The sequence below is a fragment of the Melopsittacus undulatus genome, chromosome Z (assembly GCF_012275295.1).
Source record: "Melopsittacus undulatus isolate bMelUnd1 chromosome Z, bMelUnd1.mat.Z, whole genome shotgun sequence".
In the NCBI taxonomy this organism is placed as follows: Eukaryota; Metazoa; Chordata; class Aves; order Psittaciformes; family Psittaculidae; genus Melopsittacus; species Melopsittacus undulatus.
Window position 1 is genome coordinate 101,358,345 of NC_047557.1, and position 23,462 is coordinate 101,381,806.

General features: G+C 57.7%; 1 protein-coding gene across 5 annotated transcripts; it reads right to left on the minus strand.

The window, feature by feature from the left end:
* Window positions 1–2,695: 2,695 nt before the first annotated feature.
* Window positions 2,696–23,196, minus strand: CBFA2T3 (CBFA2/RUNX1 partner transcriptional co-repressor 3). 5 transcript variants are annotated; one of them, XM_034073022.1, is made up of 12 exons: window positions 23,075–23,196; window positions 13,175–13,321; window positions 11,704–11,781; window positions 10,588–10,829; window positions 9,846–9,935; window positions 8,357–8,538; window positions 8,019–8,275; window positions 7,823–7,908; window positions 7,411–7,606; window positions 7,182–7,250; window positions 6,792–6,979; window positions 2,696–4,736 (listed from the first exon to the last, which is right to left on the minus strand). In XM_034073022.1, exons 2-12 carry the CDS (start codon window positions 13,293–13,295, stop codon window positions 4,437–4,439), a joined length of 1,809 nt encoding a protein of 602 aa, XP_033928913.1. In that variant the 5' UTR covers window positions 13,296–13,321; window positions 23,075–23,196; the 3' UTR covers window positions 2,696–4,436. The 5 variants fall into 5 exon arrangements, with proteins under 5 accessions (XP_033928913.1, XP_033928912.1, XP_030898675.2 ...); XM_034073021.1 differs by having other exon boundaries at window positions 6,792–6,982; XM_031042815.2 differs by lacking the exon at window positions 23,075–23,196 and adding an exon at window positions 21,176–21,302 and having other exon boundaries at window positions 6,792–6,982.
* Between the last annotated feature and the right edge of the window lie 266 nt (window positions 23,197–23,462).

Here is a 23,462-nt window from a genome sequence, read left to right on the forward strand (position 1 = left end):
TAGGGTGCAGCATCTGCACCAGGGCACCCCAAATGGTGCAGCATCTGCACCAGGGCACCCCCACAAGGTGCAGCATCTGCACCAGGGCACCCCAATAGGGTGCAGGGCCACGAGGATGATCAGGGACTGGAGCAGCTCCTGTATGAAGACAGGCTGAGAAAGTTGGGGCTGTTCAGCCTGGAGAAGAGAAGGCTGCATGGAGACCTCATAGCAGCCTTCCAGTATCTGAAGGGGACATACAGGGATGCTGGGGAGGGACTATTCATTAGGGACTGTAGTGACAGGACAAGGGGTAATGGGTTCAGACTTAAACAGCAGAGGTTTAGATTGGATATAAGGAAGAAATTCTTTACTGTTAGGGTGCTGAGGCACTGGAATGGGTTGCTCAGGGAGGCTGTGAATGCTCCATCCCTGGCAGTGTTCAAGGCCAGGTTGGATGAAGCCTTGGGTGCCATGGTTTAGTGTGAGGTGTCTTTGCCCATGGAAGGGGGGTTGGAACTGGATGATCTTAAGCTCCTTTCCAACCCTAACTGTGCTATGATTCTATGATGCAGCATCTGCAGCAGGAAGAGAACATCCCTTTGTGTTCCCTGTGGACAACCCCATATCCCCCCACCATGGACACCCCTCTTCAGGGCTGGACCGGGGCAGTGACCAACCCTGTGGCTACAATGACCCCCCCCAGGGTTAGGCACACAGGGTGCTGCCAGGGTGAGACACAGCACAAGCCCAGTCTCTGATTGATATTAAATTGTCTTTATTACACAGATACAGAGTTAAGAACAGACATAACCTGAATCATAAAGTTTACATCTTTCACAGGTCAAACATACAGTACACTTAGAGAAAGCAGGAAACAGCAAAGGGGTTGGGGGGGGACAGCATGCCGAAGGAAAGTCCTACCACGTCATCTCTCTGGGCTGGCCCCCAAGCCCCCCAAAACCCTCCCAAACCCCCCAAACCCATGTGTCGGGGCTGGTTTCCAGCCCCCTGTCACCCCCCATGCCCCGGTATCCCCATCCCCAGGGCTGGCAGGGTCACACAGGCAGGGCATGGGAGCAGGAAAGCCTTGAGTAAGGGGGGACGGTGGCACAGCACCTCCCTCCTGGGGCTATGGCATTCAGTGGCATCAGAGGATCCCCTGGGAATGCCACCAAGGCACCCAGGTCCTGGGACCTGGTCCGCAGTGCCTGGGACCTAATAAGAACGTGGCATCTTGTTCCCAACCTCAAACCCACCGGGAGCCAGAGTGTCACCCCAAGGAGAAGAGAGGACCCCGGTGGGCCCTAGAGGAGAAGGGCATGGAGAAGCTGCAGGGGGTTATAGGGGGCTCTGGCAGTGATGGAGCAGAGCCCAGGCAGGTGTGGGACCCTGCTCCAGGGTGCCCAGGCTCACCAGGATGCGGCACTTTGGTTTCAGTGGGATTTCAGGTTGGGAACGCGAGGCAGGAGCTGGAGAGACCCCCACACACCGGAACCACCTCCACCAGCACAGTGCCGCATCCAGCATCCTGGGATCTGCCTCCCCATGAGGACCAGGACCTCTATCCCCACACCACCAACACTGACCCCAAGCTGCGACGATGGGGAGGAAACCAAGAAGGGGATCTATGGGTGGCCATGCGTCCATGATCCAGCAGAGGACTGTGCCCAGCCACCTCAACCCCCGTGTCCCCAACTGCCCCACAGCCACCGGGGTGTCCCTGTTCCCAGCTATGCTCATCCCTCTACCATCTCCCATACCCCATAAACCCACCAAAGAACATGGCTTGGGCATGGCACAGGGCACACATCCCCTGGCCCCCCACATGCCCCAACACCATTTTGGGGTAAAACCCCACAGAAGCTCAGGCCAGCACCTCCCCAGCGCCGCAGCCACATCACTGTGGCTAAAAACTAACGTTTTTGGGAAATATTACACTTTAAAGCTGTCGTTCTGGTTTGGACATCTGCTAGCGCCGCCCGTCACTGCCCATCCCATCCCTCCCTCGGCTTTTGGTTTCAATGCAAGGTTCTGTTGGGTATTTTTGTTATCAAAAAAACAACAAAAGAAGGAAATAATAAGTAAAGAAAAGCAAACCAGAAGGGGGTGGAAACGAGAGCATTCCCATGGAAATTCCCTATGGAAACGCTCTCGTCCACAGTTTCCCGGCGAGGCGGAGGTAGAGAGGCAGAGCCCTGGTGCAGGGCTGGGGACACATGGGGACACATAGGGACACGCGTGGTGGGAAGGGCAGGGATGGGATGGACACCCAGGACAGCAGGCGGCCTCGCAGCAGGCGCATCTGCAGAACTCTTATATATTACCTCTTCTCAGGAAACGTAAGAAAAATAGACAATATTACATATGTCACACCATAAATAAAGTGAACAGTCACTCGAGGGGCAACCGGGGAGAGCTCCCAGCGTTGGGGTGCACAGAATCCCCTCTGGAGGGGTGCACTGAGACCTTGGGGTGCACAGAGACCCCTGGGGGGATGCACTGAGACCTTGGGGTGCACAGAGACCCCTGGGGGGATGCACTGAGACCTTGGGGTGCACAGAGACCACCCCAGGGGATGCACCGAGACCTTGGGGTGCACAGAGACCCCTGGGGGGATGCACTGAGACCTTGGGGTGCACAGAGACCCCTGGGGGGATGCACCAAGGTCTTGGGGTGCACAGAGCCCCCTGGGGGGATGCATTGAGACCTTGGGGTGCACAGAGACCCCTGGGGGGATGCACTGAGACCTTGGGGTGCACAGAAACCCCCTGGGGTATGTGCCAAGGTCTCAGGGCGCACAGAAACCACCCTAAGGAACCCACTGAGACCTTGGGGTGCACAGAACCCCACAGCAGGGCTCGGTGCTGGTTGCACAGGTCCAGGACCATCACCTCGGTGGTGCCCCATGCACCAAGCTCTGCTGCAGTGACATGGGCCCCTGGGTGACTGATAACACCACAGACCCGGCCCGGAGCCCTTCCCTCTTCCTCCTGCCCTATAGAAAACACACAGGATGGTTTTGCAGATGCAGAACAATTCCATCTCCTATGGAGCACACGATTGCTCCTCGCCTCCATCCAGCCTCGCTCCCCCACACCACGGCCTCAACCGTGTTCTCATCATCCTTCGTTTGGCAAATGTCTCTTATTATTATCACTATCGTCATTATTATCGTTATTATCAGCATCTTTTTGGACCTCTGCAAAACACTATTTACATTCACATTAGCATACAGCATTCCTGCCCCATACGGGGCTTCCCTCCTCTCGGAGCCGGGCGACCTTCCGTATTGCACTCCCGTCCTCTGCGTTCTATACAATGGTGCAAGAAGCACACAACAACCGGCATCGTCCTTGGTGCTGCTCGCATTCCTTTCCTTTCCTTCTTCCTCTTCCAAATCCATGTGAAACAAATCCAGTGCGGGGTATGGGAGCAGCCTGTCAGAACAGGGCTGATGGGGTTGGGGGGGTCCGGCTGCAGGTGACCCCCAACAGCTTTGGGAAGGGAGAAACCCAAAATCGGTCGTTTTAATCTCTGTTTTTAACTCTTTTTCCATGGCGGCGGCGGGCAGAGGTAGAGATGTGCCAGCTCCGGCTGCGGTTCTCAGCCACCGTCTCCCCCTCCTGCAGCGCGGGGACTTGGTTTGCTTGAAAAACACCCATTTTTTGCTTTATTGAATGGAAACCTCCATCCGGCCGTGCGGGGAGGGAAGGGAGCGACGACAGAACGGAACGAACTTTGGCAGTGGAGAGACGTTTGGATCTTCCTTGGTTTTGGATTTCCTTTGGAGCAGAGGTGAGTCTGGTCTGTTCTTGGCTAGCTAGCAAGGTAGTTACAGGTGAGCGTCCGTCGCGCGGCTTGACTTGGCGTCGTCTGGTTTTTGGATTTTTCTCTTTTTTTTCTTTTTTTTTATTCCTTTTTTTTACGATTTCTTACTTAAAGCCAAAGAGTTTGATGTTTTCTTTTTTATTTCTTTATTTTTTTACAAAAAAAAAAGAAAAAAAAGGGGGGAAAAATTAAGAGATGTGAAGAAAAGAAGTTTCTTTCCTTCTGCAAGTGAGCCCCTTGGCAGTGCCAGTACGGGCCAGAACCAAGCTGGCCTCTCCCCATGTCACTCCATGGTGAGGCTGCAGCCACATCCCTCCTCCAGAAAGCAAAAATTGGACAAAAAAAACCCCCAAAAAAACCCAAAAATATCCAAATCACAATCCCCCAACTGATAGAAAACCAACCAAGAAACAAAAAGAAGCCAAAACAAAGACTGAAGAGAGAACAGAGATCGGTATTTGCCTTAACTCCACTTAAAGCCCAGTTTGAGGATCCGTGAGGATTATTTGTGAAGAGCTAGAGAGGTCGTTTTGGAGGTCACACGAGTCAGGTAGCTGAGGAGATTGCATCGAGTGCAGTCCATGTCTCTTGGAGAGCGGTGGCAGCAGCATTGGTCCCATCCTGGCTCAGCGGGATGCGCTCTCCACCGGAGCTGGGGTTGCCGGTGTGCCGGCACGGGATGCGGACACCGAGCCCGTCTCACTGGGGCTGCTGGCGATGGTGGCCACCCCATCGGGCTGCCCCGGGCCCGGTGGCAGCCCCACAGCGGTGCTGGGGGCAGTGGGGGCCGGCAGCCCCTGCAGGGTCTGCCCACAGACGTGGTGGTGCTTCTCCCAATCCTTGTGCTGGCAGAAGGAGCCGCAGTAGCGAGCGGTGTTGCAGCCGCTGCAGGTCTCGCTTGCTTTGCGCCCGCAGTTCCAGCAGCTCTATGGGGTATAGAGTTAAACCTCAGACCTGGGTTGTGCACCCGCATCCCAGACCGTGCACCCGCATCCCAGGACCATGTGTGTGCATCCTGGACCATTCACATCATCCCAGACCGTGCACCACATCATGGACCATGTGTGTGCGTCCTGGACCATTCACATCATCCCAGCCTGTGTGTTCCCATCCTGGACCATGCACACTGTCTTGAACCATGTATCCACATTCCAGACTATGCACCCCATCATGGACCATGTGTGTGCGTCCTGGACCATTCACATCATCCCAGACCGTGCACCCATCATGGACCATGCGTGTGTGTCCTGGACCATTCACATCATCCCAGACCGTGCACCCATCATGGACCATGTGTGCGTCCTGGACCATTCACATCATCCCAGACCGTGCAACCCATCATGGACCATGTGTGTGCATCCTGGACCATTCACATCATCCCAGCCTGAGCATCCCCATCCTGGACCATGCACACTGTCATGGACCACGTATCCACATCCCAGACCATGCATCCCTATCTGCAACCATGTATCTGTATCCCAGACAATGCACATCATCGTGGCCTATGCATCCCTATCCTGGGCTACACATCATGGACCATGTGTGTGCATCCTGGACCATTCACATCATCCCGGCCTGTGCTTGCCCATCCTGGACCATGCACACTGTCATTGACCATGTATCCACATCCCAGACGATGCATTCCCATCTGCGACCATGTATCTGCATCCCAGACAATGCACATCATCGTGGCCTATGCATCCCTATCCTGGACTACACATCATGGACCACACATCCACATCCCAGATCACACATCCTCATCCTGGACCATATATATCATCCTGGACTATGCATCTACATCCCAGACCATACACATCATCCTGGACCATGCACCTCCACCCTGGACCATGCATATTATCCTATGTATCCCCATGCTGGGCCATGAATATCATCCTGGACCACACATCCCCATCCTGGACAATATACATCATCCTGGGCCATGCATCTGCATCCCAGACCATGCATATCATCCTGGACCATGCACCTCCACCCTGGACCATGCATATTATCCCAGCCTGTGCATATATATCATGCATATATATCATCCTGGACCATGCATCTACATCCTAGACCATACACATCATCCTGGACCATGCACCTCTACCCTGGATCATGCATATTATCCCAGCCTGTGCATCCCCATGCTGGGCCATGAATATCATCCTGGACCACACATCCCCATCCTGGACCATACACATCATCCTGGGCCATGCATCTGCATCCCAGACCATGCATATCATCCTGGCCTATGCACCCCCATCCTGGACCGTGCACCTACATCCCAGACCATACACATCAGTCTGGACCATGCACCTCCACCCTGGACCATGCATATTACCCCAGCCTGTGCATCCCCATGCTGGGCCATGAATATCATCCTGGACCACACATCCCCATCCTGGACCATATACATCATCCTGGGCCATGCATCTGCATCCCAGCCCATGCATATCATCCTGGCCTATGCACCCACATCATGGACCATGCACCCACATCCCAGACCATACACATCAGCCTGGACCACGCATCCTCAGCCTGGACCGTGCATATTATCCCAGCCTGTGCATCCCCAAGCTGGGCCATGCATATCATCCTGGACCACACACCCCCATCCCAGACCATACACATCATCCTGGGCCATGCATCTGCATCCCAGACCATGCATATCATCCTGGACCACACATCCCTATCCTGGACCATACACATCATCCTGGGCCATGCATCTGCATCCCAGACCATGCATATCATCCTGGACCACACATCCCCATCCTGGACCATACACATCATCCTGGGCCATGCATCTGCATCCCAGACCATGCATATCATCCTGGCCTATGCACCCTCATCCTAGACCATGCACCTGCATCCCAGACCATACACATCAGCCTGGACCACGCATCCTCAGCCTGGAAGGACCACATCCCATATGCCTATGCTGCCACCAATGCAGTGTCCCCCATCTCGCCCCTGCCAGCCCCCACCTCGCTGGAGTCCTCCTGCTGATTGATGACGGTGAGGGCATCCTCGGACGCCTGGCGCTTGGCCTCGGCCAGGGCTCGCTCCATCTTGGCTCGCTCCGTTGTGATCAGCTCATGGGCTTTCCGCTCGGCATCCGACACTGCCTTCTGCAGCTCCGACATGGCCTGGCGCTTCACCTCGTTCACGGCTTCTTCTGGAAGGAAGGCAGCCGAGCATGGCACGGGGTGTGCTGGCCACCCCTGCCCTGGCACTGCGGCAGTGCCATGCAGATGGTCTCCATCACAAACCCACCCCAAACCCCACAGGCACCCAAGGACAGCACAGGGAAGGGATGGGGCAGAGACCCCTCTGGCTTGAACACTGATGGATGCTGCTGCCTGCCCTGCACTCACCAGCCTTCCTCCAGATCTCCTCGGGCATGTACCCAGAGAGGGGCCGAGGTGTGAACTCCCGGTGAGCATCTGCGAAAGAGAAGAGGCAACACCATGAGGAGATGCTGTCCTCCATACACCCACCCTACAGCAGCACTGGTCTCCCATAGGAACAGCACCGGCACCCCAGAGAGGGGCACTAACCCTAACCCTAACCCTGAACGCACCCCATGGCCCCGGGGGTCAATACCTAACTGGGGTGCCTCGGAGGCGGAGGAGCTGTTGTGGGGCCGGGCGGAGGGGGGGGTGCCCTTCTTCATGTCCTCGGCATCGCTGTAGCGCCGGATCCAGTGGTTGAGCTCCTCGCGGTCGGCCTCCTGGCACCGCCGCAGCACCGTCAGGGACCGGCGTGTCTTCTCCACCATGTCCATGATGCAGTTCAGCAGCTGGGGGGGAGAAACATCAAGGTATAGGGGGGTTCTGCTGCATGCATCTGGGGGGATGCAGGAGTGGGGATTCAGGCTGTGCCAGGGCTGGGTACCACTCTGGATGCACAGGAGCAAAGCCCAATGGGGAATGCGGTGGGGATGCAGGGCAAAGCAAGGGGAGGCAACGCACACACATATGGGATGATGTAGGATACAGGGGGGAGCACTACATACATTGTTGAGGTGTTTCCACTCCTCTGCCCATTCCCGGTCAGTTAGCCGGTGGTCGATCACCTCCTCCTGCCGAGCCCCATGCACTGCTGCAAGGCAGACAAGGTCAGACCCCACAGCACCCATCTGTGCCTGGGCACCATGGGGGTCTCCAGCCCCATGCCTGCTCCCTCATGCCATGGGGGATGCCAACACTCACCGGCTGGCCGCTGGCGCTCGCGGAGCTCACGGGGGTCAGGGTGCCGGTAGACATCACGGTAGTGATGTGCCATGGCCATGTCCTCCAGCCGGTAGTGCTGGGGCAGTGGGGGAGCAGCCGGGGGGTGCCCCATTCCATTGGGAGGGTGGCTGAGCCCATTGCTGGGGCTGTAGCGCTGAGCCGGGCTCATGGTGCACGGCCGCTTGCTGAGGTGCTCGGGGTGCAGAGGGTCTCGGTCCAAACCGTTCTCTTTGGTCCTGGGTGGAAAGGGGGAGGTTGGTCCATGCCGGGTACCGGTATCCATGGATGAACACCCAAAGCATCCCCATGGCTTGTACCTGTCTGGTGTCCTCCTCTTGCCGCTCTCGCCCACCTCCAGGAGCAGCTCGGAGGAGTCAATGGGAGAGGAGGCATTGGCATCCAGCAGCAGCTGCTCGTGCTGTGCCAGGTACTGGGCCGGGGTCTGCTTGGCCATGCGGGCACAGTGCAGCAGCTCCCGCTGCAGCAGCGGCAGGTTGGCCTGTGAAGGGATGGAGAGTCCGGTCCATGGCCCCATAAACCCCCCCACAGCCCAGCACCCCACTGCTCAGAGCCCCACTCTGCAGGGAATGGGGTCCTGAGCACCTTCCCCACTTGCTGCAGTGTGCCCGGACCAGCTGGGCTGCTGGGGGGACATATATGGCACCCCACAGAGTGCTATCCATGTGCTGACATGGGCACAGCATCAACAGGACCCTCCTGCATCCTGGCAGGGCTGCAGAGCATCATCTACTCTGTCCCCACAGCTTTCATCCTGGGGACCTGAGCACCCAGGCTGGGGAGCACCCAGCCCATCCGGCACCCATGGGGCACAAGGACCAGCTATGAGCTCCCCATGCACCATGTTCCCCCCCAGCACTGCATCCCTGGGAGCACACAGAGCAGCAGGGACCCTGTCTGCCTGTCTGCCAGCTCCAGGTTTGTCTTTAGGCAGCTGATCCAGAGCCAAATCCCATCTGTGAGATCTGTTAGAGCCGGACATGTCCTCTATGGGAAGACCCTCCCCTTCCCTGGCCGGGGGGGAGCAGCCCCACACAGAACCCAGCCAGCCCCAGTCTGGGAAGCACGCCGAGCCCGGCTGCTTGCAGTTAGGATAATGGGAAACATCTGGAGCCTGCGGTGGGAACAGCTGGGAGCGCGGTGCCAGGGCGGCCGCTGTGCACTTGGCAGTGGGACAATGGGAATGGATCCCAGCCTGCCCCCAGCTATGGGGCCACCAGTGCCCACAGGGAGCCTGTGAGCCAGGGATGCACCATTCCCTGCTGCCATAGACCCTGCTCTGGGGCAGGAGGACAAGGGGGGCTCTGCTGCCCATCTGGCCACGTTTTGGCTCTGCCTTCCCCGGCTCCGGCAGCACTGCAGGCAGATTCCTGCGGGATTCATGGAGCTCTGCTATAGGGAGTGGGGATGTAGAGGTGGAAAATGGGTTTATTTTGGCACATTTTCGTTATACAGAGGGACAGGACCCTGGGGTTGGGCATCTGCAGCAGCACCAGTGCTGCCAGGAGCAGGATGACAGCACAGAGGCAGTGCGAAACTAAAGGGCAGATACAGAAAAGGGGGTTTTTAATGGTTGTAAATGGTCACCAGCTGGGCTGAACCCCTCATTTCATTACAAACAGCCCCAGCCTCGTGTGACTCCACATGTGCAAAGAGACGGGTGTACAGAGGATGCTACACGTGTGCCAGGGGGGACATGGGCAGCCCCACAGGCCCCAAAACCCATCAGTGAACCCCTTTGCTGTGATGCTAACCCCCACATTCCCACATCCATACTTAGTCACCCACCTTGAGGAAGGGGATGACGAAGGGTCTCAGTGGGAAGTTGGTGGCCTCCTGGAGCTTGGCATGAAACTCCTCGATGGTGAGTGTGGAATTCTGCAAGGAGAGCCCAAGCTCAGCCCCCCTTGGAGCCCCCACACAGATGCTGTGATATTTCCCCCTATTTATGCTCCTCTGCCATGGTTCAAGGGAAAACCACCCTTGAAGGAAAACCATTCTCATGGCTTTCAGTGCCAGCAGCTGGGACCCAGCCATGCCCCCTGCACTGTGCTGTGCAGATCCCAGGAGGTGCCTATAGGGATGATGGGGAGGGACTATTCATTAGGGACTAGTGATAGGACAAGGGGTAATGGGTTCAAACTGAAACAGGGGAGGTTTAGATTGGATCTAAGGAAGAAGTTCTTTAGTGTGAGGGTGGTGAGGCACTGGAATGGGCTGCCCAGGGAGGTTGTGAATGCTCCATCCCTGGCAGTGTTCAAGGCCAGGCTGGATGAAGCCTTGGGTGCCATGGTTTAGAGTGAGGTGTCCCTGCCCATGGCAGGGGGGTTGGGACTGTATGATCTTAAGCTCCTTTCCAACCCCAACTATTCTATGATTCTATAATTCTAAAGACAAACCCCATTTTTCCACGATTTAGATCAACCCAGAACCCCCTTTTCCCTTTAGCAGCATCCCCATCCCTAAAGGCAGCTGCAGGATCCCCGCATGCAGCATCACCCCAATGCCAGCCCCATACAGAGGGACATACCACGAGCCCCAGGACCAGGGTGCGCACCCGCTCCCCTATCTCGGGGGAGATGTCATTGCCAAACTGCTGCAGTGTGGTGAGGAACCGCTTGAGCTTGGAGAGCTGCCGGGCACCGCAGGCTGGGGGGAGCTGGTGTGTGGACAGGGAGGCGCTGGAGGAGGTGGCCGGCCCATTGCTGAACCCATTTGGGGTGGATGGGGCCCCGTTCATGGCGGTTGGTGAGTGGCTGCTCCCGTTCATCACTGTGGGAGAGAAGGGATGGGAGGTCAGAGATGGTGGATGTGCCCTGGCATCATGGGGATAAGGATGGCATGGGGGGACCAGAGCATCCTGCTGGGTAGGATGGGGCTGGCACACCCCTGGAGGCTCTGGGATGCTGCTGCAGCCTTGAGGCCGCATCCTGGACTGGTTCCTGGTGCTGTGAGCAGCTATAGGATGGGATATATGCTGTAAGGATGCAGTGCATGCCCTAGCGTGGCATGGGACTCATCCTACTCCTCCATTCTCAAGCAGCCAAGACAAAGGGTGCTCAGCACCCCTCAGGAAGACACCACAAGCCATTTCCACAGATCCCAGTCCAGCTTGCAGCACTGGCACCTCCATCCCCACCATCCCAGCCGGGACGACAGAACCTGCCATCCCATGCCAGGGTACATCCCATTCCATGGCACACTGCCCCATGCCAAGACACCCAATGGGGCCACCTGTGGGTGCCCATCAGCAGCGTGCCCGGCCCTCCATGCACACCCCACGAGCACCGGGACCCTGGCACGCATCACCCCACATCCCAGGCATGCACCCCATGGCTCCCGGCATGGCACTCACCTCGCGGTGCCGCGGTGCCCTGCCTGCCCCACTGGTCTCCCATGCACTCTATGGCTCGGGCAGTGCCTGCCGCCCGCTAAAGAGGTGCCGAAAATAACCCCTTGGCCACAACTGCTTCTGTTCCCATGACAGGTGTGTTACTAACTTAGACCCTGCACATGTCCGGGGTTCGCATCCCTGTGCCCTGCCAGGGGCTGTGGGGGGAGCGCACGCTGCCCAAGCCCCCCTTTATCTCCCCATAGGGGCTGCGGCTCGGGTCTCTCATGAGAGCGGATGCTTCATTTTACTTACAAAGACAGACCATCGACCATTTCAAGCAACCATGAAAACGGCCGCGAGGCAGAAACGTCGGAGGGCCAGCGTCTCGATCTGCAAGCAAAATAAAACACGCTATGATGAGAGAGCAGAGGGGGCAGCTCTCGGACCGGTCCCTGCAGGGAGCACTCCTCGATGGTGGGTGAATGCATGCCATGGGATGGAGACGGGGTCCTGCATCCCACTGAAGACAGAGGGATGCTCGGATGCCTGATGTCCCCATGCTTTGGGGCCAGCCCTGCACAGCCGAGCATCCCACTGCAGACAGAGGGATGCTCGGCTGCATGATGTCCCCATGCTTTGGGGCCAGCCCTGCACAGCCCCAGCACAGGGGCTTTACCCTGAGACCAAGAACAACCAAAACAGCACTGAGCTGCAGCAACAAGGCCATTGGCATCTCTGTCCTTGCCTCCTATGCCGAGCTGAACCCAGGATGCCACGCTGGCCCCTAGGCTTGGATTAAACAGCAGAACCCCTCAGAGCACAAGCTGATTTCTACCTAGAGAGCATCAGGCCAGGATGGCAGCGGGGTTATCACTGGGAGCACTGGGGTATGGCACTGGGGCTGCGCTGTGGGGGTTGCTCTGGGGGTGTTTTCTCCCTGCTGGGGTTTTAAGCATGAAGCAGTTACAGTGGAAGGTATCCCTGTCCACAGCAGGGAACTGGATCCAGTAAAGCTTTAAGGTCTTTTCCAACCCAAACCATTCCATGATCCTATGATCCTTGCATGCACATGCCCAGGATACGTCTCAGCAGAGCTGGAGCAACTGCTCACGATCACCATCACCACTCATGCCAGGGGACCAGCATTGGCCCCTGCCTGCCTGGACCCTACCCTGTGTGTGCCATGTCCAGCCATGTGCCAGGACAGTGACACCAGCACAGAGACCTTTCCTATTGCAAACCCTGTGGGCATCCAATGAGCCCACTTGCCACGGGTACAGCCGGCTTGTTGGGGCTCCCCCAGTTCAGTGATGCTACAGAGACTGAGGACTCAGACTTTGAGTCCCCATTCCTGCCTTTGATGTCACCACACCATTCCTACCACTGCAGCTGGCCAGGACAGAGCCCTGCCATTGCTGAGTGCCACACATGGACAGGACCCACAACAGGACCAGCTCCAGCCCCACAGCATCCTCCATCCATCCCTCTGAAGGAGAGAGCATCCGAGCCCATGCACTGCTCTGTGCCTGGCAGGAGACCAGGATGTCCCCATCCCTGAGCACCTCTCAGGGCACTGCTGGCGATGGGCAGTGCTATTGTGCTCCCCATAGGTGCATGCATGCAGCCCAAAGACAGTGTCCAAGGATGGGTCACACCACCCCACAGCACCACCAGCACCATACAGGTCTAAGGATGCTGCTGGCCCCAGGTGTGACCTGGAGGCGAAGGGAGGCAAAACCTCCCTGCCTGGCATCACGTCCCCATCCCCATCCATGGTACTCACTGGTGTTTGGTGTGAAGGACGGGTGCCGTGTGGCTCCCTGTGTGACGGCTGGCGGCGGTGGAGGCATACTGGGCGGCGTGGACCTGGACTGTGTCTTCACATCGGCCGGTGAGTCGGGCATGGTGGCGGCCTGCGTCCCCACGTTATCTGTAGGGACAGGACATGGGGGTTAGTGGGGGTCCCCGGAAGGGATGGGGGCAGAAGGGACCCATAGGGACCCACTGCTAAACAGTGCAGGGTGGCACAGGATTGCACTGGGCACAGCTTGGGCAATGGTGCCCTGTGTGCCTGCAGGCTGGTGGGGATGGTGATGGACCTCTGGTGCATCCACACAATGGTGGGTATGGTGGCCTCTGTCCAGTGTGGATGAGCTGTGGTGGGGACAGGGCAGGACATGGCACCAGCTCTGCCCCACACACAGGGCACAGAAAGAGAGTGTGGGTCTGCAAAGCCATCACTGTCACATCCCAGCATGATCCCACCAGTGATTACCTGCCCACATATGGGGAATCCTCACTAACCCCTTGCCATCCTACACTCAAGGCTGCTGTAATCCCAGGCAGGGATTACACACAGGCAGTAAACCATGGGTTCCCTATGGGAATGTGCCAGCACCGTGCCCTCTGGATGGCCGGTGGTGGCACCACAAACCCATTGCAGGGTCTCAGCCCAGGGTGATGGTGATGGGATGGTCACAGCTGTGAGCACCTGTGGCACAGTGATCTGTGCCCAAACCCGTGCCACTGCTGCACCAGCCCCAACCAAAGAAGGAAGAGGGCACCACGGCTGCCCCCTGGGTCCCCCCGGCACGCTCCCCACCAGGCGAGGCTGATAAACACTAATCTAATATTCATGCTTAATCCACTGCAACTGTTGTGAGATTAATTGAACCCTGTAAGAGAACATTGTCCTGGCTAAATAAAACCGGGGCCTCATCCCAGGCAAGATGCTATCAGGGTTTGTACCGCAGCCAATGCCGCACACAGAGGACTGGAGATGGGAGAGTAGGGAGCAAGGGCCAAAATCCTGGGTGGTCAGCACTGTGGTCCCACAGCATCCTCCCAGTGTAGGAGCATCCCTCCCTGCCCATAGCACACTGGAATCCTGCAGATGATTGACTGTTCATGCTCCCGTTTCCCTTTCCTTGCTCTCTTCTCCCATTCCAGCCACAGGAGAAACCCCAAGACCAAGCCACATCTCTCCCTAATAGTTTCTTTACAAGGCCTGCCAAAATAAATGGTATATTTTGAAGAACACCTTTCATTTCCCTTCCCATTGAAATGCCCAAAGGCTCTTCCAAGCCTTTCAGTTATGGAAGCAGGATCCAGCCCTGACAGCAGAGGATGAGCCATGGTGCAAGGAGGCATTGCAAGATGCTCTCAACATCTACGAGGCTGCAACCACCCATGTGCTCAGCCTGAGGCTCTGGCTCCCCACACAACAGCCATGGGGCATAGGGACAAGCTGCAGGAGCTTGGGAATAACATGGCAGCTTGCCTGGGTGAGGGCACCTGAAGCAGCTCCAAGCACAGGTTTGGCTCTGCCGCTGCTTGCAGGGAGGAGGAGGGTCCAGGCTGCAAGATGCTCACCCCTGCCTGCATCCCCATGTCTGCTTGTATCCCTGTCTGTGTCCCTGTTCCCATCTGCTTCCCTGGCATTGTCCTTGTCTGCATCCCTGTTTCCATCTGCATCCTTAGCAGCATCCCTGCCTGCATCCCCATTCTTGTCCCCCTTGCTGTCCTGATGCCGTACACATGCCCACAGAGAGGAAAACATGGATACAGTCATTCTGGCATGCACATGGCTTTTCCACAGCTTCCCTTCAGGAGGAAAGTTTCCACAAAGCCTGGCTGTGTTTTTCCTTGTATTTTCCTTAATCTCCCTCTGAATCCTAAATTTTCCCTGAGGTGTTCTCAGACCAAACACCACCATAAAGACATGGGGATGAGGAATGCCCCAAATCTGATGGGTTTTCCCAATGCCCAAAGCAAACAGAACTTGGGATACCCACAGGACCTGGCCACCAACCAGATCCCATGCAGGATGGGGTGAGCTCTGTGGTGGGTGAGGGCTGTTTGGGGGCACAGTGCAGCCTCCCAGCAGCACCTCCAAACAATAATTCCCCAACACGACCCAAACCTCACTGGAATTCCTTTTTCCTTCTCCTTTTTTCCCCTCCTTTTTTCCTCCTCTTTCTTTGGGGTAATTTGTCCCAGCCGCTCGGGGCTGTGTCTGTTTTCCTCCATCTGGTTTCCATTAGGCCTGTGCAGCCCAGATGAATAAGTAATAATATGAAACTAAAAGGATTAGTATTCTCTCCTTGGCTGGTGGGAGCGGTGTCCCCCACCCTGCCTCCTGGGGACAGCGGATGCCGAACCCCATACACCCCCGTGTGACCCCGAGACCCCCGTTTGTCACCCCACAGGGTTTAACCCCACACACACTGCTCTGGCCATGGGCACTGCTGTGGTGGCCAATGGAGCTTTGGCTTGCCCATAGCACCCAACCCTGTGCTGCCAGCATGGCTGCAGGGATCAGGGTGTGGGACCCCACTGGGCACTGGCAACCCCTGAATCATGGAATGGTTTGGGTTGGAAGGGGCCTTAAAACTCCTCCAGCTCCAACCCCAACCCCTTCCACTGGAGCAGCTGCTCCAAGCCCCTGTGTCCAACCTGGCCTTGAGCACTGCCAGGGATGGGGCAGCCACAGCTTCTCTGGGCACCCTGTGCCAGCACCTCAGCACCCTCACAGGGAAGAACTTCCTTACATCCAACCTAAACCTCCCCTGTTTCAGTCTGAACCCATCACCCCTTGTCCTATCACTATGGCCCCTGATGAAGATTCCATCTCCAACATCCTCACAGTGCCCTTTAGATACAGGAAAACTGCTGTAAGGGTGTCTGCTTGTCCATGTGCTCCTCAGTGCTGGATGCTGAAGAGCATCAACACATAGCACTGTGCAGCTATGCACACCAGCAGGCACCAATGCACAGCATCACACAGCAATGCACAGCATCACACAGCTGCAGGCTGTGCGACAGACCAGGGTACCAACACAGGACCAGGCAGCCTTGGGCAGGAGACAGGGATGTGCCAGCCCTAGGAGTCTGATGGCTGCAGAGCACCCAGACTGGCTGCTCTCATATCCACCTCAGTGATGGGGATATGGGAATGGAGATGGAAAGGAGCTGCCCTGACTGTGGCCATTGGAAAGCTCTGGCTTCCTGCAGCCCTTCCCTGCCAGGCCAGGTGAAGCTTCCCGGGTGAGGAGAGGGTTAAAAGGGAATTAAAAGACCAGCATCCTTCATGCTCTCCAAATGGCCACAAATGAAATCCAGATGCTGGAGGCGACGTCTCCTGAAGCCAGGCTGCCTCCGAAACAAAGGCAGGCAAGATTCCTGCTCCTCAGCTGCTGCTGCCACGGGGGCCAAGAACAACTCCCTGATAAGATGGAGAGGGACACAGCTATCCCAGCTGGAGCATGTTAGGGAAGCGTGCAGTGCATGAGCCCAGCAGAGGTGATGGGAGCTGCAGGACACTGTCATCTCCCCCCTCATCCCAGTCCACTCCGCAGGGATGCAGTGGTGATGGGGATAGGTGACAGCAGGCTCATCCCCGGTTACATGCAGAGGGATTGTGAGCAGGACAGTGCTATGGGATGCAGGAGGGATGGTCCCACTCTGGCAGCTACCAGGGACCCATCACCAGGGTGTCCTCTATACTTATTGTGGGGAGCCAGACTAGCAGGGAAAAGCCTCAGCACTTGTCAGCATAAATGAAGCCTTTGCAAAGGAAATCCAATTAATTAAACCCTCTGCACAAGATGTAAATGAACTTGGTTTTGGCCAGCTCTAGGCACAGGAAGCTCTTGTTGCTGTGAGGATGATGGGGCATGGACGTGCCCAGTGGTGCCAGGCCCACGCTGGCAGCAGGACCACACCATGCTCAGGTACCTCTGCACCCAGCCCTGCCAGGTCACTGCCTGCACTCCTGCCTGCAGGCAGTGATGCTCACAGGGATGCCCATGCCTCAGGTGGCACAGGTCTTGCTGTGCCCTGCTCCTCCAACCAGTGGATGGTGACAGCCTGGCCCAGCATGGGTGATGGTGCCATGCCAACCACCCCAGAAGTTTGGGCATTGCCCCGCTGGTTAGTCTGGCTGCTCAGCTGAGTGGGACCTGCCACCCCTGCACCACCACAGCAGCCCTATACAGCAGCTGATGAGCCAGCCTTAGTTTCTGCCATCCTCACTGTGCTCATAGGCATCCTGGGATGGGTCCCATGTCACTGGCCCAGGCTGGGATGCTCCCCATTCATAATACTGGGAATAAAGGGAGTTTCACCATAGGATCATATAATCATGGAATACCAGGGTACAAGGGACCTCAAGCACCATCTGGTCCAACCTTTCATCCTGATTTGCTTTGCTTTCCCTGCATCCCCATTGGGACAGCATCCCATGGACAGCCAGCACTGCTGGGGGACACAGCATGGGCAATGCTCCTCACACAACACCAGGGCAGCAATGCCCAGCAGGGACCCTTCTGTCTGCTCCCCTTCCATCTCCCCCATTGTGGCAGCAACAGCACAGCTCCATGTGAGACACTGACCCAGGACCAGGCTCCCTGATGTGCCCCAAGCCCAGCAAACCCCATTTCTCAAGCCACAACAAGCCACCCAAAGACCCAAACCTGCTGCCTTACTTGGTGCTGTCACTCCCATACAGCTCTCATCCCACGTTGGCATTTCCATAGTGGATAGGAATGGTTTTGATTTTCCTCGAAGCAACAACAACAACAACAGCAAAAGCCAAAAAGCCCTCTCTGTTTTACAAGCCTTCATTTGCTATTGTTTATGTAAACAGGTAAATTGTTTCGTATCTCAATTAAAAACATCTGCCACATAAATGAATACCAATTAACTCATCCTGTTTTTAATTACTCTGTTAATTACACACAGGCAGCAAAAAGGATGGCAGGGGAATAGGGAGAGCATGCTTACAACCCCCCCTTCCCACCTTGCTCTTGGCAAGGATCCGAAATGTGCCCAGATAATGATGGATTAAGGTGGGTGGTGGATACCGTGGCTTGTGGCCAGCTCTGGCATGGCAGCTTCCTCCTGGCTGTGCCAGGTGCTGCCAGGGTGCCTTGCAGGGGTATTTCCCAGCACCCTCCCAAGAGATGCCCTGTTTCGGAAGCCCTGGGTCCCATGGACACACCATCACCACCTGCATCATCACCCATGCTGGCATCTTTGCCATACAACCTGTCTGGTTTCCCCAGTGCCAGACCCATGTTTGCTCTCAGAACGTGTCCCATAGGGGAGAAACCTTAGGATGCTGCATGGGGAGGGTGGGAGGATGGAGGAGGCTTCACATGAGAAGCATCCTCATGGACCAACCGCATCCTTGAGGTGCCCCTGGGAGCCCTCCCATTGCCAAGGGTCAGCAGCTCTGCCTGGGCACAGCACTATGGGGTGGATGCCACCCTCGAGCGGGGCCAGCAGCACTCACTGAGGGACCCCAGGCACCACCAGCCCCTCGCCCCCCCAGCTGTGGGAAGCCTTCCAAGCGAGCAGATGGGGCAGGGAAGCGGCGGCAGAGAGGGGGAGAGCAGAAAAGGCTATTTTCTCACGCTACATATTTTACAAGTTGAACATTTTGTGCGTTTCAGCCTTGCCTGTAAAAGCATCTCGGGCTCAGCACCGGGACTTGGCGTTGGAGCCTGTGAGTCAACAGTGGCCGGCGGCAGCGTGGCTGCCAGCACACAGAGGGGTGGGAAGTGGGGTCCCCCCCCATGGAAAGGGACAGGCTTTGGGGCTTCCCTAACCCATTGGTGCTGCAGGAGATGCAGGGTGGCCAATGCCCCCCACCAAGCCCTGAACTGGAGCGCAGCATCTGCTGCAATGTTATGCCCCAGTGCCACCGACTGACCTGTCCCACCAGCAGCTCCCAGTGCTGCCTGCACACCCTCCCTGATCCCCAGTATGTATTAAATATACTGGATAAACACCATGAATAAACAGTGCCACAGCCAGCCTGGCACAACCGCAGGCCTATGGGCAGCTCAGGGGTGAGGCTGATCCCACCAGTAACTCCATCAGGAGTTGCCCTCTGCCTGGGGAACATCGGTGTCTCACTGCAAACCCCCTCCCTTGTACAAGGGCTATGGGTCCATCAATCACTGCACAGCATGGGTGTGCTGGAACAGCAACCGGTCCAGCAACACATTGCCAAAGGGGCAGCCAAACCAGACCCATGTGCCTTTGGATGCTCTTTGAGGGCAGTGAGAGGGGATAAAATACCCCAAATGGCAAGTTCTGCAGCCACCCCACCACATGCACAGGGATGCTTGTGCCCAAAGACAGTCCTAAGGGCTGGAATGGGGACAAGTGGCACAAGCAGCCAGGGGACTCTGGATGCAGAGAGTGGCTGGGGAAGGGAAAACATCCTCCTGCACATGCCAATGTCTATGGGGAGCTCCCTGTGATGTCCCTGCAGTGTGGGAATGCCGAGGCACCGCCGGCTCCGCAGGGACCCCTGGCTGGATCCTGCCCTGCAGCAGCCAGGGTGGTAAGAGCTCCGAGGGGTGCCGGATCCATCCGTGCATCCCCACAGCCTCCGGGCTGCTGCGTTGCTGACTCTTTGTCTGTTTGTTAACCACGGGCTCCATTTCAAGGCGATTTTTACCCATGTGAGATTGAATCAAACATCACAGGGGAAAAATATAAAAAAAAATCAATGAGAATTTTGCAAAATAAACAGGAAATCCCTTGGATGTTTTCTGGAAACATTGGTCAGCATCTTCCGAAGGGAAGCTCTGTGCTCCTCAAGGTGGGGTTGCCCCTGCGGAGCCTGAGCACGCTGCGAGGGAATGCACAAAACAAGCTTCAGGATGTCTAAAAATAAACCCAAACTGGGCAATGGCACCAACACCAGCAGCGCCTGGGTGGGGGGGTGTCCTCTGTGACACCAGTATGGTCTCACCCCATGCCTGCCATCAGGAAGCTTCCAGTTTAGGGACCCCCTTGACCTCAGCCTGGAGGGGCAGTTCAATGCTGCCCACGGTCCAGCTTAGAAAGCATAGGTCAGGGCTACAGCATCCAACCTGCATCCCCTCGACCCCAGCGGCAGCACTGAAGCTCAGTACCCATGGGCTGTCCCTGCTCCCTCCCAGGGCTCATAAAGCCCCGTTTAGGCAGGATCAGGCCCTGATTTGACCAAATCCTTGTGCACACCACGACTGTGCTGATCTGCCCTGGGGCAGAAGCAGTGTGGGTGCTGGTGGCAGGGCTGGTTTGTGTCCACAGGGAACACCAGCACCACTTTGGGTTGCCTCGAGCAGCCCTGCAATACCTGCCTGGCTCACCAGCAATCCCTGACCCCTGCCAAGAGAGATAATAACAGACATTTAGGGGATGCCTCTTGTCCACGGGGGTCCTATGGCACCCCACAGCACCCCACAGCACCCCACATCCCTCCCCTGGGCAGGCGCAGGGCAGGGGATGCTGATCTGCCTCCAGACTGCGCTGGGGTTTAAGCCGGCTGCCGGCAGCGAAAGGAGCAGAGCCTATTTCCATTGCAAAGCCGGACACATCCTGCCCGGGTTCTCCATACATGCAAACGTGGTTCAGAAGCAGAAACACAGGGAAGGGACACAGGGGACATCACCAGTACTGAGCCCCTGCCTCTCACCATACACCCAGGCAGAGGCTGGGGGGCTGCTCGACCCTCCTAACCCAAAGCGGGGCTGAGCACCAGAGTATCCATGCATCCTGCACCCTGGAAGTTTCCAATGTAAGAGGCAAATCCTGCACCCACACGAGGCCTCAAAGCTGCCCCCCAAACCCAGTGCCCACCTCATACCAGCACCCAGCACCACGGGAGAACAATCTCTCCCCCCCCATCCACGTTGTCTTCTCCTCTCTACAGCCCAACATCTGTAATCACACGTTTTCAACCAAAACACTACCAACATCTGCCTGTCCCCAGGTAAAACCTTACCTGCCAGCACAGACAACAGCCGGGAGGCAACAGGCAGAGAAAACCCCCTTTGCACAGCCAAGTTCACGTCCGTTTGCCTCCCCAACCACAGCACAAGCAACACTCGAGATTCCTCCCTGTGTGGAAACGCTCTGCGCAGGGACCTGCCCTACACACCTCCGGAGCCCTGAGCGCCTGCCCTGCATGGCAGCTCAGCCCTATGGGGCTCCCACTCAAGGACCACGGGTACCGGAGCTGTCAGCATCATCCCTGGCTGCTGCTCCACGTTCAATGTGGAGCTTTGGGTTTGCTCCCCCGTGTCTCCGTGCCCTGTGGCATAGCAGAGCTCACCCCTCTGCGGTGCTGAGCAGATGGGTGTTTGCAGAGTCTCCAAGTCGCTCGACAGAGGAGCAGAGAATTAATATTCCTTTTAATTAAAGGCAGCAAAATGTCTTTGTTCCTGAACAGAGAGAAAGCAACAGAGGGAAGAGCTCAAAAGCTCCTTTTAAGCTAGAGACGAGACCATAGCTCGATTCAAAGACACTGTCAACGTGCACGTGACCTCGAATTAAAACAACCCAAAATGAAACCCAGCAGCGGCTGCTCCTCTCCGAAAGCGAAGTTGCGAAGTTTTCCTTGGCTAATAGGGGAAAAAGGCAAGAAATCCAACAAAAGATGCGTTCAACCCGAGGAGCGCTCTGCAGAATCCAAAGGCACCATCCAGTGGCAAGGGGAGTGATGGGGATTGCTGGCTGTGCCCCGGCCCAGCATCACGGAGGAGCCCGGGCGGAGAGCGGTGCCAGCCTTGCTCCATCCCTACACAGGCAGCATTCCCTCGGCAAAGCCAGGCTGGAGCGAGCGGCACAGTGCCAACCAGCGCTGCTTAATGCAATTCTGATGGGAAAGCAAGAGCCGGACGGTGATTAATGGCTGCGAGGATCGGAAGCAGAGAGCTGGATCCCTTCCTTCCCAAATCCGCGTCCAACAAGCTGTCCCCTGTCACACGAGAGGACACCGCTCGTGTCCCCAGCACAGACCCGTGTCCTCCTCGCACGTAAGCACAGAATTACTCTGCCGTAGCTGTAACTTCACAAACCAGCCCCGGGTTTCCTCCCACAGACTCTCCCGACTGGATCAGCTCCTCCTCGCCACGAAACGTGGCTCCATCTCTCTCCATCGCCGCCGGCCGGAGCGGGATGTGGAGCCGGCGGGTTGGTGGTCCCAGGAGGAGGGATACAGGGATGCAAACCACATCTCCCCCCGGGCAGAAGCCGGGACCCACGGCCGGGGAGGGTTTACTGCAGGGGGACACACGCACACACAGACTCCCGTAGGTCCGGCCGTGCTGGGCCGCCCGGCTCTCGGGTACGGGAACGGGAAAGGGAGCGGTGACCGCAGCACGGACGGCGGAGCCGGTGCCCGCTCGCCCCTGCTTGCCCTGCCCCGTGTCCCGGGAACGGCCGAGCGTGGGGATGGAGAGACCGCGGGGGTGGCACCGGCACCGGGAGCATCCCCGTGCGCACCGGGAGCACCCCTGACACTGTGAGAACCCCCCTGGCACTGGGAGCTTCAGCGACTCCTGCGCACCGGGAACCGGGCACCGGGAGCATCCCCGTCCAGCGCACCGGGAGCATTCCCAACACTGCACCAGGCATCCTCCGAGCACCAGGAGCATTCCCAACCCCTCTTCCCTGGCATCAGGAGCCTCTGATTCCCCTGCGCACCGGGAGCATCCTCCTGGCACCGGGAGCATTCCCAGCCCCTCTTCCCTGCGAGCATCCCCCTTGCATCGGGAGCCTCTGATTCCCCTGCTCACCGCTAGCATCCTCCTGGCACCAGGACCATTCCCAGCCCCTCTTCCCCGGTGCCCTCCCATGCACCGTCCGCCTCCCGATCCCCGCTGCCCCCTTCTGCACTTACCGTCCTGAGCTGTATCGGAGGCGTGAGGTAAGTCCCGAGTCAGGCTCCGGCAGCCCCGTCCCGAGCCCGCAGCGGCCCCCGGCCCGGTTAATACCGGCTCGGGCGGAGCGCGGCCCCGCGGCGGCGGCTGCCCCCGGCACCTGCCCCCCGCCGCCGCTCGCCGGGGCCGCCGGGGGCCGCCAGCCCGGGGGTCGGGGCGCTCGCAGCGTCCCCCGGAGGAGCCCGTTCAGCCCCTGCTCGGTGCCCTCCACCGCAGCCTCCGGCCCCACGTCCCGGCCATGGGGCCGCGCTCCGTGCCCGGCCGGGCCCCCGCAGCGCCCGCTGCTGCCGCCCGCCCGCCCCGGACTGAGCACCGCCCGTCCGCGCCGCTGCCTTAGACGGTGCCCAC